The following is a 12,146-nucleotide window of genomic DNA, read 5'->3' as shown; positions in this document are numbered from 1 at the left end:
ACGAAATTTTGGTCGACACTCTGTTTAAAGTTTTCACTTCACTTTTCTCTACTTGTAACACGGCGTCGCAGAATTCTTTATTTTATATAAACACCGTGATATCACAAAAAATAACTCTATTGAATTTTGCAAACTTTAGTGAAAAATTTTTCCATCTCTTCTGACACATCTTGTCTGGAAAGTCTGGAATGTAGAAAAAATCTACAGAAAATCGGCAGAATATCTACAGAAATTCGTCAGAGATTCGTCAGAAAATCTGCCGAAATATTCTGACGAATTTTGTCCCAAGCCCAAATAAAATTCGTAAGAATATCTACAGAATTATCTGCAGATATTCTGTAGAGGTGTAGATTTTCTCTACAGAAATCTTAAAGATATCTGCAGATATTATTTGACGGGATCCATGTAATTTTTTAAAATTATCAACGATTTTTAGAATTGAAATTGCTCGACGAATTCCACTTTCTTTGCGATTGTGGTACTTGTCCTTGCTCTCTTCATTGTGGATCACAATTATCACAACTACTTAATAAAGTTTGCCAAAAATATTAAAATAATTATGCTTGTTGCGTACAAAAAACATAACCTAACTTAAAATCAGTTTTTGAAATCAACGGTCGATAAATTGTGGACTATAGAGCGATGGCTTATAGCGAGACTCTACTGTAATAATTATTATGTGTTGTACGTTGTACCGCAACAAAATCTCTAGTCTAAAGACCGCTTAACCCTTTAGCGACGAGACAGTTTTCGCGGACTGAAAATCAGCAATAAAAATGAAACCGATAAACAAAATCAGTAAAAAGTCTTACATCTTATAAAATCCAACAGAGTCTGATTCGGTGTATTTTTTACCTCTACGAGCGATAGGGACAAAACTAGTCCAAAAATTTAAGTAATTTTTTTTTGGCAATACTAATGAATAATAATTTTTAGTCTAATGAAAAATATTATGTAAGAGTATTGTAGTTTCTTTTTCCAAAACGGTTTTGCTTAAAAAATTGGATGTATAAAAAACATAAAAAATAATTAAAATTGATTTTCATTATGAGAATTTAAAAATTCGTCATTTTTGAGCTTAAATATTTACTATATAGCAAATAGCTGGAGATTTGCAAAAAATATCCTAGATTCCTTCAACCTTCTACTTTGAATTTACGTACAAACATAAGGAAAAAATTACTTTAGGTAGTCAGGAAAAATTATTTTCTTTATGGGACACGCGGTGTTCCAATCGTCCTTAAAGGGTTAAGGGTCCCAAAACGGAGGTCTGTAAGGGAGGATGGTGGAGCGGCTGAAGTTGAGGCTGAGCCTGGAAGAGGAGCTGATGATGGTGGACGCCGCTTGCTGCCCTTAGTAAAGTATTTAAGATGTCGACTTTGAAGGGGACAGAGGATCAATAAGTATAGCCAGCGAGTCAACCGTGTGGCAAATCGGCAGATTGCACGATCAGTCTCAAGTATCGTGTAGGGTAGTCAGCAAAAGCTGAAAGCGAAAGTCAATGTCTCATACCGTTTGGCTTCTGTTCTTGCGACAAACCCGACAAACGAAGCAAAGCCAACATGGCGTCCATGGCATCAATTTCTTCGAAATTTCGGAATTTTTTAACTGTTCAACCTGAAATACAGTAGAAGACTCTCACTCAATCGGGCGAAAAATTTTGTTGACAATTTTCACGTTTAATTATCAAGCTAATTCGCTCAAATTCGCTGTAGTTCTTCCTATTTTATCGTGATTCTTTATAATTGAGCGCTTTTTGTGGAATTTACAAAGACTTTGACGCCCAAATCTATCGATAAACCGGATGACATTTTGCCCCAAATGCCCAATTGAGAGAGAGTCTACTGTAGTCACTGTAGTTCTCTCTTTGGGTTCGAATCGTTCGAATAGTTCAAGCAATAAAAAAAACCTAGTTTAATTTGTTAAAAAGTGATTTATTTTGGAACTTTGTGGTTCAAGTGTAGAGCCGGATGGTTTTGTCGCCGCCCGTGGAGAAGACCCAAGGCTGTGATGGATGCCAGATGACGCTGAACACTCCGAAATCGTTGACTTTCTCGTGCGTTTCGAGCTTCTTCAGGGGGACGATCAAGGGATTCTGAAGCAGGTCACTGAAAAGAAAGAGGCAAAGAATTGACATTTTTAGAGGTAATTCCTCAAGGTGAATCAAAGGACAAAGCTCACTTGTAAACCATTCCATGGGAAACGATGACGCTCACATCGTCACTTCCGGAAGCAAATAGTGGATACTTCCGGTGGAAAGCTACTCCCCGGACGGCTTCTCTGTGCAACCTCATGGTCTGATAGGGCTTGGTCGAGAGATCCAGGTCGAACCAGAGGAGTTTCTTGTCAAACGTGGACACAATGAGATTGTCTCCCTTGGGATGGATGGCCATATCGCTGATCCAGTTGCTATTGCTCTGCAGCTTCTTCATCAACTCCTGCTTGGCCAAATCGTACACCCGGATGCTCTTCTGCGTGGCCACGAATAGCTGAGGTTTGATCGGATGGAAGAGGACGCACTCCACGAGTCCCTTGGTCTTGGAGAAGGGAAACTGGGAGCGACGTTTTGACAGTTGATGGATGATGACAGATCTGTGAGCTCCATCTGGCATCACTGAAGCCAGGTAGTCTCCTCTTCCGTGCCATGTGACCTGTTTGACCTGCTTGAAGTGATTTATGACAATCCGGAAGCCCGTTTTGTGCTCGAATCCGTCCGGTTCTGACCACTGAACCGCTGCCTTGAGACGTTCCGGATCCAGGAGGTCACTTTCGGGAGAATCCGCCAGGAGCTCATCCGTCTTGGCGACGATGAGCTTGTCTCCGGTTTCTGGGTTGATGAGGAGGAGGCGCTGCCCGCTGGCCACGGCAATGATGGAGAGCTTGGAATTTGGACACCAAGCCACCGATCGGACAATATCCTTGGTCTGGATGGTCTTGATGCACCTAGCCGTGGATATTTCCCAGATTTTGATGGATGTGTCATCGGATCCCGTGACCAGGAACTCTCCACGAGGCTCTACACTGATCGTCCGGACGATGTCACTGTGTCCGGAATAAATAAGGGTTTCCTGGGTGGGGAAGGGTTGAAGATCCCGCGGGGATGGTAGCTTGGGGATGAGGTATTCCGGCTCAATGGTCAGCTTCATCCTATGAGCCCTGGGACAAAGATACAGGTCCAGGCATCGCAGGAATCTCTCATGTGTGTACCTTGGGTAAGCTGGGACCTCCCTCAGTGTTCGGTACTTCTGCGGAACGAAATGAAGCTTCCTCTTGTGCGGTTCCTTCTCCAGTCTCTTCCACTCCCGCATCTCCTTCTTGTCAAACAAATATTCCGGAGGAGGATTGTATGACTCTGCGTGGCCAGGAAGTGGTCTCTTGGGAGCCGACACATGATCATGAATCCTCCTCATACTCTCCTTTGTGGTATCTGACTCCCAGAGCATGTAGAACTTCGGTCCACTTCGCTTCTGGGCAGCTTCCTTCTCCAATTCCTCCTTCGTCTTCATCCAGCCCATCTTCAGGGCATGCACATACTTGGAAATCTTCTTCTTCTCTGACTTCGAGGGTAGGAAGGAACGCTTGTGTGCTGGAATATTCCGGATTGGCATTTTTTCCACTTCTGACGTGAACCAATCGATCCATGGCTGGAATTCGTCAAATTGCGCATCCGGAACCTTCTGCTGAGCTATTCTCTTGATCAAATCGATATCCTCATCACTCAGCACGACATTCTGACCAGTCTGTGGGTCTTTAACTGTCTTCCAGAAGTCTGGATCTTCCATGCGCTTCAGGAAGTCATCCAGTTGATCTCCCTTCGCGGGTTTCACCAGCTTCTTCGCATCCCAATCATAGCCAATGTGCTTATACTCATCATACCAGTGCATCGGAATGTTTCCCACTGTATTCCGGATATCCTCTTCATCCGAAGTATCCTCCTGGTACTCATCCACTTCCTCTTTTCCAGCTTTTTCCGACACTTCACTTGAATTTTGCACTTTATCATCATTTTTCTCACTTACCTCCTCTCCTTTGGGTTCTGACTCAACTTCTGAATCTTCCTCAGACTCTTCTTCGTCCTCTTCATCCTCAAAACTCAGCTCTGTGTCACTGCCGGATGAGGAATCCCCGTCCGGAGCATCACTTTCAGCCTCAGATTCATCAGAATCTTCAGCCACGCGAAGTTCATCTGGAAGCTGCAAAAAATCAGCCTTAATCTTAATTGATTCTTGATAAAAATATCCCAATTTGTTCCTCACCTCTTCAGCCTCCTTTTCCTGGCCATTATCCAGCGTCAAGGCATCAAAATGCCTTTTAAATCCACTTTTAAGCGGACCCATTTCTTCCCACGTGTTTACTACACTTTGACGTTTCACTTGTTTTGACGTCTGCGATTCCGAAATTTACTGACCCGGTGGGCAAACCAAACCCATACCTTACGCTTACACGTGTTACACATTAATTTCAGTACAGCAAGCTCTCTCTCAATCGGGCATATGAGGCAAAATGTCATCCGGTTTATTGATAGATTTGGGCGTCAAAGCCTTTGTAAATTCCACAAAAAGCGCTCAATTATAAAGAATCATGATAAAATAGGAAGAACTACAGCGAATTTGATCGAATTAGTTTCATAATTAAACGTGAAAATTGTCAACAAAATTTCTCGCCCGATTGAAAAAGAGCCAATTGAGAGAGAGTCTACTGTAATTCGGCTCTTTAACATTGGGCTACTTTTCAATTCGGGCTTTCGGGCAACACTTAAATTTGAAAAAAGTTTGTTGACATTTTTCAAGTTCGATTATGATTACACTGTGCGACAAAATTTAGGTTTTTGTTCGTGTTTCTGACGAGAGTGCAAAATCTTGTTAGAGGGCCATTTAAGAATCTAAAATCTGAAATCCGTTTGTCCGGGTCACGTGTGGATTTTTTGAATATGCATTTTTAGTTTTTTGCTGTTTTCTAAAATTCAAAAAATTATATCTCCGGTCCTATTTATCCGGTGATAGTCATGTAAAGCTAAAATGACGCGTAATTTCATCCTCTATAACTCTTGTCAACATATAAAGAACCTACGATGAAAATAAAGTGTATTTGAAAAAGTGCACTCAAAATTGTGCATTTGTCTGTGTTTTTTCCATCTTCTAATAATTTTCCCAGTTAGATAGAACATTTTATATACCAACTACTATGTCTAAAAGTGAGTACAGTTAATATTCTTTCACATCTTTTTAGTTTGAATTTTCTATCTTAATTCGTTTATTCACAATAATTTATTGAATATAAAGTGCATTAAAATCTCTTATTATATATAATTATATAATATTAGTATCTTTGTCTAACCTATTGAAGAGCATTTTCTTTTGCACTCTCACTTACACATTATTACATAGAACTTTTCAGGAGAGCCATTTGAAGTTGACGATATCCTATGCTGCCTGTGTATTTTTTTTTTTGAAAAAAAGGAATATCCTGTTACCTGGACTTCGTTACCTGGACAACATATTTCTCGGTGTAATAAAAGGCAAAGTCGATTTAGCATAGTATGAAATGGAGCCGTCGATACTCATTTTATAGGAGTTTTACGTATTGCAGATGCAATTTTCTTAATGATTTTTATATAAAGGCTTTTTTAAGCCAGATACTCTGATCGTGAAATGCACGAAGAAAAAAACCTTCTTCTATCATTCTGATCTAGATCTGGATTATGATGAAGGTCAAAACCTAGAATGGTTAGAAATCTTTAGAAGACACGGAGAACAAGAAGACGTACTTTTTGACTCAACCATTAGAAAAAATTGATTGCGGCACAGAATATGAAAATAAAAATAATTTGTGAAATCTGATTAATGGCAGAAGCTTCGGATGTCACGTGATACATCTGTGACACAGGGTTCTACCTCTACGAAGTATTGAAATACTTAAGTTTACACATAGCCAAAGTGCTTTATGATTGAATACAGTAGACTCTCGCTAATTCGGCTCTTTTAAGATCGGGCTACTTTTTAATTCGGGTTGCACTTACATTTGAAAAAAGTTTGTTGTCAATTTTCAAATTTGATTATAATTATCAAATGAATCAAATATGCTCAAATTTGGCATAGTTTGTCTTAGTTTTGACGTGATTTTGCGTTATTAAGATATTTTTATGCAATTTACGATAAGGGAAGAGCACCAGCGATGGGCAGTGTTCCTCGGATCGTCAGGTTAATACAGAATCGTTGCTCCAAATAAAATGAATATTTAATAATTATTAACATTTTTTTTACCATTTAACTCTCATAGAAATACACTGCATTAACTCAGATTTAATTTACAAAACTAATTTTCAGTGAGACACCTGATTAAATTCGTGACGATCCGAGGTACAGAGTGCAAGTTTGTAATTACATCTATTTTTTATTACTTCATTGCAAATATTTAAAAATGAAATGCACAGATATAGTTAAATTTCTTTCTAATTCGGGTGACATTTCGGTCCCAAATGCTCGAATTTGAGAGAGTCTACTGTAATTGAAATGCTTACCATTTCCTTACGAAGAAGTAATTAAGAGTAATGGAATGTAAGTCATTGATTATCAGCTGGGTGAGTTGATATGACGGTTTTGACGTCCGGAATTCAGAAAAATGTCAAAACAAAAAGTGCTTTTCATTGGGCTGTTCTAGAAAAATCTCTGTTCCTGGCCAGAATGTCCGTGAGACACGATTGGTATCAGTCTGACACGAGTGTCGTGGTCACTGTGCTCCTCAAAAATGCCACAGAAAAGAATTACAGTGTCAAAATCGAGGCAGAAACTCTCGATGTGACTGCAGATGGATACTCCCTGCACCTGGAACTCCTCAATCCCATCAATCCTGACCAGTCCAGCCACAAAACCACTCCCAGCAAGATCGAAATTGTGCTCAAGAAGGTGACTGGGGAGAGATGGGACAGTCTACAGAAGACAGAACAACCTGCGAAGCCCGTCCAGCTGCACAAAAGGGATTGGGATAGGATTGCGAAGGAGACTGAGCTCAAAGAAGCCGAGGAGGCAAAGGTAATATCTCCAAGAAGGGGTTATCCTTGAGGAATTACCTGTATTTCTGCAATTTCAGGGCGAAGAAGGTCTCCAGAATCTTTTTCAGAAGATCTACGGAGACAGCAGCGATGAAGTCCGGAAGGCCATGAATAAGTCCTTCTCGGAGTCCGGAGGCACAGTTCTCAGCACAAATTGGGCCGAAGTTGGGGCCAAGAAGGTGGACGTCAAGCCCCCGGACGGAACGGAGTTCAAGAAGTGGGATGAATAAGCAAACTTGGCCTTCCTAGACACGCACTAACACCCTGAATTCAATTGTAATCACTTCCTGTTTCATTGTTTTTCAATGCTCATTAATTCCTTCTCTTTACTCATTTATTTGCATTTCTGTGGAGTTTATTTGATTTTAATTTGGAAATAAAAGAATTCGGACGGAGAAACTGTTGAGTTATAATTTTCGGAAAATGGTTTAAATTAAAAATTTGAATTTTGTGAAAAAAACCAAGAGAAAATTATTAAATCTTGTGATTATTTGAAAAATTAAAAATCAGTATTTCCACAGGATTTTTAGAAGATTTGGAAGGCCCTAATAAATAATTTAATTTATTTTATTGGCTATTTTTTTCTCAAAAGAACCGTTAAGTTATACATTTCCGGAAAGAATTCAAATTTGAAAGTGTTACCGGTTTTCGCACGTATGCCATAGAAGTGGACATTTATTTTATTTGTCTTCTTTTACTTAATTTTAGCCCTTCCTCTTTTGCATTAGTGAAAATAAAACGAGAATTACAATATCCTCAACAATAATTTTAGAAAAAATTAATAAATAAACTTTTATTCAGAAATATAGGAAAATGCCATCATGAAGCTTGGAACCGTGCAAAGCATGAGCATTTTCCCCGACACTTCTCTCTCTGTGGAGTTCGCTCAGTAAAATGTTAAAGAAACTAATGAATAAAAAACATAAACGAATGAAACTATCAATGAATTTTCCAAAAAAATGGCATAGATTCTGTTTTGTTTTAATATAACCGGAACCGGAGACATGGACGGTTAAATCTAAATAAATTCAAACAGGATATCTCCGGTTGTGTATGACCAAATTTGATAATAATGATGCAAATTGAAAGTTCTCGCAAAACTATTCGAGTTTCTGGAACAGTTGAACTGCATAGGATTAACACTAGGGGTGCCACAGTCGAAAAAGTAAAACTTTGATAACACATAAATAAGTGAGATAGACATATGCTTTAGGTTTTAGATAGAAAGGGATGCCAATTTCGACTTCATGAAATTTCTATTACTTTCTTTTTTATTAATAGTTTTTGTAATTTTTGCTTATTGAATATTGAATAATTGAATAAAGGACAATGGGAAAAATGGTCCAACCTTTCGCCACGAATGAGACTTTTACCATCGAATAGCTTATTAACAGAGGTAACAACTTTTGCTCCGGAGCTAACCTCAAAAGTATGTCGGTAAAGCACTAGTAGATCATAAAACAAATTCTTAAGAAATGTGACGATTTTTTTTTACAAGAACCCTTTTAAGTCAAACACCAATACGAAATGGGCCTAGACCCATAGCTGCTGAAGTGTTGGAACAGCTCCCATGCATTTTTGCTCATTGTCCTTTAGAGTATTAATAGCTCCGTCACGCCTTTTAGATCAGGAGAATATCATGAAATCAAAATTCACATCCCTTTCTTTATTACACGCTTTGCATATATTTATGTATCTGTATGTATGTACGTATCTATCTCATTCTTTCGTATTCCAAATTCGATTGAGCTAAATTGAATTTGTTGTGATGGGTGTGATGTTTGAAAGAAGAAGAAGAAGAAGAGTGCGAAAAACTGAGATAGATACAGTAGAGTTCCTCAAATTTGAACATTTGGGGGGTATAGTATAGATGACATTTCCTACTCCTCAAATTTGAATAATATTTTCAAAAACGTAACGGAATTGATGTCAAATCCCGTCTGACACAGGGTAAGGGGGCCCAGCGTTGAGCCATTAATTAACACCTAGCTTTAGGCACTATTTTAGCCCTCATCGGCAAGATCCGAGTGGTAGGCCCGAATTAAGGACTGGATTTTGCCACGTACATCAATGGCGGGCGAATGAAACTGTCAATCACACTTCCCAATTTCAGTTCCGAATATTATACGAACGGTTGAACCCACAAGGATAATGATATGTTTTATTTCACTTGTATTAACGATTTAACACTTTAGAAAGGAAAAATTATTGTGTAAAAAAATGTCTCCTAAAAATACTCACGAAAAAGAAATAACACGTATTTTAGGGTTGTAATTTGTTCAATGTTATCACTACACTTTTTCCTACACGAAACACAGTGTCGCATATTTATTAATATAAATAAAATTACTCAAATCGCACAAAATCACCAAGAATCTTTGAATTAATTTGAAAACAAATAAAATGTTTTGGAAAATATTCCATCTTGTTACTGTCAGCTGAGCACCACGGCCGGCAACATAATTTTCGTAGTTCTGCTGCTCACCACCATGAACGCAAAACAGTGTCCTTCACGTATATTTAGTAAGGGGTATTTTGTATGGGAGCTTCTTAAAGGTAAGGTATGAAAAATAGGGGTTAACTCAGGCTATAATCCACGTTTATCTGGTCAGACGGGATGCACTTTTCATAAATTAATAAAAATAACTTTAAAAGAATATATCAACGTAATATATATTGTGAAATAAATGAACTTTGTTGCGGAAGTAATTATAATACGAAAATACTGAGGAAACACCAGAGAAAAATGGTTCTAATTCAGACTCCACGTAAAACTTTCTTCGCATAACCTCGAATTTTACATTTTGAATTCAACCGTCGCGAGTCGTTCAAATTTGAGGAACTCTACTGTATATAGTAAGCGAATGACAATGAATTCAAATTTCGACTTCATGAAATTTTCCTGATCCTGGTGTGCTAGAGCCATAATGTACAGAAATCATTAAATTATCAAATAAATAATTTGTCTTTTCCATTGCAAATCTTCGGTACAGGGAAAGATGGCGAAGGTGGTCTCTGCTTCGAACAAGAAATTATGTCTAAAAGAATTTTTAAAAGAATATTTTCTTCAAGGAAAAACAAACTAAAATTACATTGAACTGACATTTATTTGTATACATTGATATAATAATTATTATTACATTTCTACATACATTAATTCATTAGTTTCCAGCGATTTTCTTCATGATAATTGAGCTGCATCCATTTTAAAAATTAATTTGCTTCTATAGAGGCTAAAAAATAAAGAAATTAAAAAAATAATATTGGAGAATTGAACTCAAATTTGAGAGATTGTATTAAAACAAAGTAGAAAATGGAAAATTAACCGATGCAGAGATCTTCTTTTGGCATTTCTATCAACATCCATTTGTAAGATTCTATCTCATCACAATTTTCATATCTTTTTTTTTTTTTGATTAGAAAATAGGAATTCGCTGGATTCGGATTATTCTTAGCCGCAAATATCTTACAAACTATTCTTCACTACATACAATTCTTTTGGATTTTTCTTTTTCCATAATTTTAGGGACTTTTCTAGTTTTATTTACATTTATTTTACACGTAACTATATCCTCTTTTAGATAACCATTTCTTCACATTTCATAGTCATTTACAAAATGTCATCAATTCAATTTTGTGTTTTTTTATTTCTCTTTTTTAAATTATTCATCTTTTTTTCTTTTTACAACTATCACAGATTCTCATATGTTTTCTTTTATTTATGTCTTCTTAAATAACTTATTTACTTCAACAAACATTGCATCTGTTTTTTTTTCTTTTTTTTTGGGACTAGAAAGTTCTTTTTCATTTGTGACTTGTTTTTCTTTTTCGTTTTTCCATTTCGAACTGAAATCATTTGGCACTCTCAATTTTATTTAAGGGAAGGAATTTAATCTTGAAAATTATTAAAATATTTCAAAATAAATAAAATAAAAATGTTTTAAAAAAAAATCTTTGGTTATTCGTTCTACTTTTGGTGGTGCAATTTCGTCATGAATATTAACTAGATTTTTTTAATTCTTAGTAAAATGCTTTCGAGGAACTCAAAATTGACACAGAAAATGTCTCAATTCGTCTTTTATTTTCTTAAATTCACTTTCTCGACTTTTTCTTTTTACATGATACGGCTTGAATTTGTCATCTATTTATGCCCTTAATTGTTAACATGAATATTTATTTTATGTATTTTCCACTTCATTCTTTTTTTTCAATTCATTTTACATCTAGATTTTTTTTTGGAGGATCCCATTGAATGAGATTTTACACAGAGAAAAAATACTTGGTTGTGTGAGTAAATTGGACATTCATTTACAAAAATTTCTCGATAATCTGGCAAAAAATCCAGTTTCTTCGTTAAATTCATCGAAAAATTTTCCCACAATATTCCTTGGTGTGATTTTTTTTAAAAATAAAAAAAGCTGAAAAAATTATTGAGGTTTATCTGAAAATAAAACTTTTCTGCCTCTTGCTTTGCATCTTGAAACACATTTTTGCGGAATCTTGTTTTTCCTTTAATTATTTATTTTTTTAATTTTTCTTTTAAAATAGGTACAAAAACGATTTTGAATCGTTAAAGGATTGAGAGTCGTCAAGTAAAGGTTTTAAAATTTCACAGGATTAGCTTTCTTCTTTATATTGGAATTCTATATTTCACGTCAAAATGACCGATTTACTTAACGAAAGTGAAGTGAACGAAAAATTAAAATGCATGGAATTGAAAGCAATACAAATTGATGATTTTATATTTCAGAAATAAAATGAAACTAGTTGTAAATTATTTTTGGAATTTAACGAAACCACAGACAAGATTTGTATTGAGATATCAATTTGAAGAATATAAAAAATTAAAAAAGAAAATAATCTAAAAATTGTTAGTATACTTGAGAAATTGCTTTTAATTACATTTCGTTAAATTTTTATATTATTTATGACGTTTACATTGGTTCATATTAAACGTCACTTGACAGTGAAGCTATTTAATATTACTCATCGCATGATAAAGTACATTGTTAGGCTACTTTATCTCTTTCGTTAAATATGCCCTTTTCTAACTAAAATGTCAAATTCAGAATACTTTGAATGTAATGAGTAGTAG

General features: G+C 36.2%; 2 protein-coding genes across 2 annotated transcripts; one reads left to right on the top strand and one right to left on the bottom strand.

Moving 5' to 3' along the window:
- Positions 1-1,913: 1,913 nt before the first annotated feature.
- On the bottom strand, positions 1,914-4,394 carry LOC129800798 (ribosome biogenesis protein BOP1 homolog). The gene is made up of 3 exons (XM_055845462.1): positions 4,257-4,394; positions 2,182-4,193; positions 1,914-2,108 (listed from the first exon to the last, which is right to left on the bottom strand). The coding sequence occupies exons 1-3, from the start codon at positions 4,335-4,337 to the stop codon at positions 1,955-1,957; spliced, it is 2,247 nt and encodes a 748-aa protein (XP_055701437.1). The 5' UTR covers positions 4,338-4,394; the 3' UTR covers positions 1,914-1,954.
- Positions 4,395-6,591: 2,197 nt separating this feature from the next.
- LOC129800797 (protein SGT1 homolog) lies at positions 6,592-7,450 on the top strand. The gene is made up of 2 exons (XM_055845461.1): positions 6,592-7,031; positions 7,090-7,450. The coding sequence occupies exons 1-2, from the start codon at positions 6,684-6,686 to the stop codon at positions 7,279-7,281; spliced, it is 540 nt and encodes a 179-aa protein (XP_055701436.1). The 5' UTR covers positions 6,592-6,683; the 3' UTR covers positions 7,282-7,450.
- The last annotated feature ends 4,696 nt before the right edge of the window (positions 7,451-12,146 follow it).

Source organism: Phlebotomus papatasi, chromosome 2, assembly GCF_024763615.1.
Source record: "Phlebotomus papatasi isolate M1 chromosome 2, Ppap_2.1, whole genome shotgun sequence".
NCBI classification, from domain to species: Eukaryota; Metazoa; Arthropoda; class Insecta; order Diptera; family Psychodidae; genus Phlebotomus; species Phlebotomus papatasi.
The sequence above is the reverse complement of the archived record's forward strand: the minus strand, read 5'-3'. Positions and strand labels throughout refer to the sequence as shown.

Bases quoted from the DNA above. Each gene is read 5' to 3' on its own strand.
- LOC129800798 (XM_055845462.1), bottom strand. From the start codon at position 4,337: ATGGGTCCGCTTAAAAGTGGATTTAAAAGGCATTTTGATGCCTTGACG. The intron at 4,194-4,256 runs GTGAGGAACAAA...GATTTTTTGCAG, and splicing joins AGGAAAAGGAGGCTGAAGAG to CTTCCAGATGAACTTCGCGT. The intron at 2,109-2,181 runs GTGAGCTTTGTC...CTTTCTTTTCAG, and splicing joins TCCCATGGAATGGTTTACAA to TGACCTGCTTCAGAATCCCT.
- LOC129800797 (XM_055845461.1), top strand. From the start codon at position 6,684: ATGTCCGTGAGACACGATTGGTATCAGTCTGACACGAGTGTCGTGGTC. The intron at 7,032-7,089 runs GTAATATCTCCA...CTGCAATTTCAG, and splicing joins AAGAAGCCGAGGAGGCAAAG to GGCGAAGAAGGTCTCCAGAA.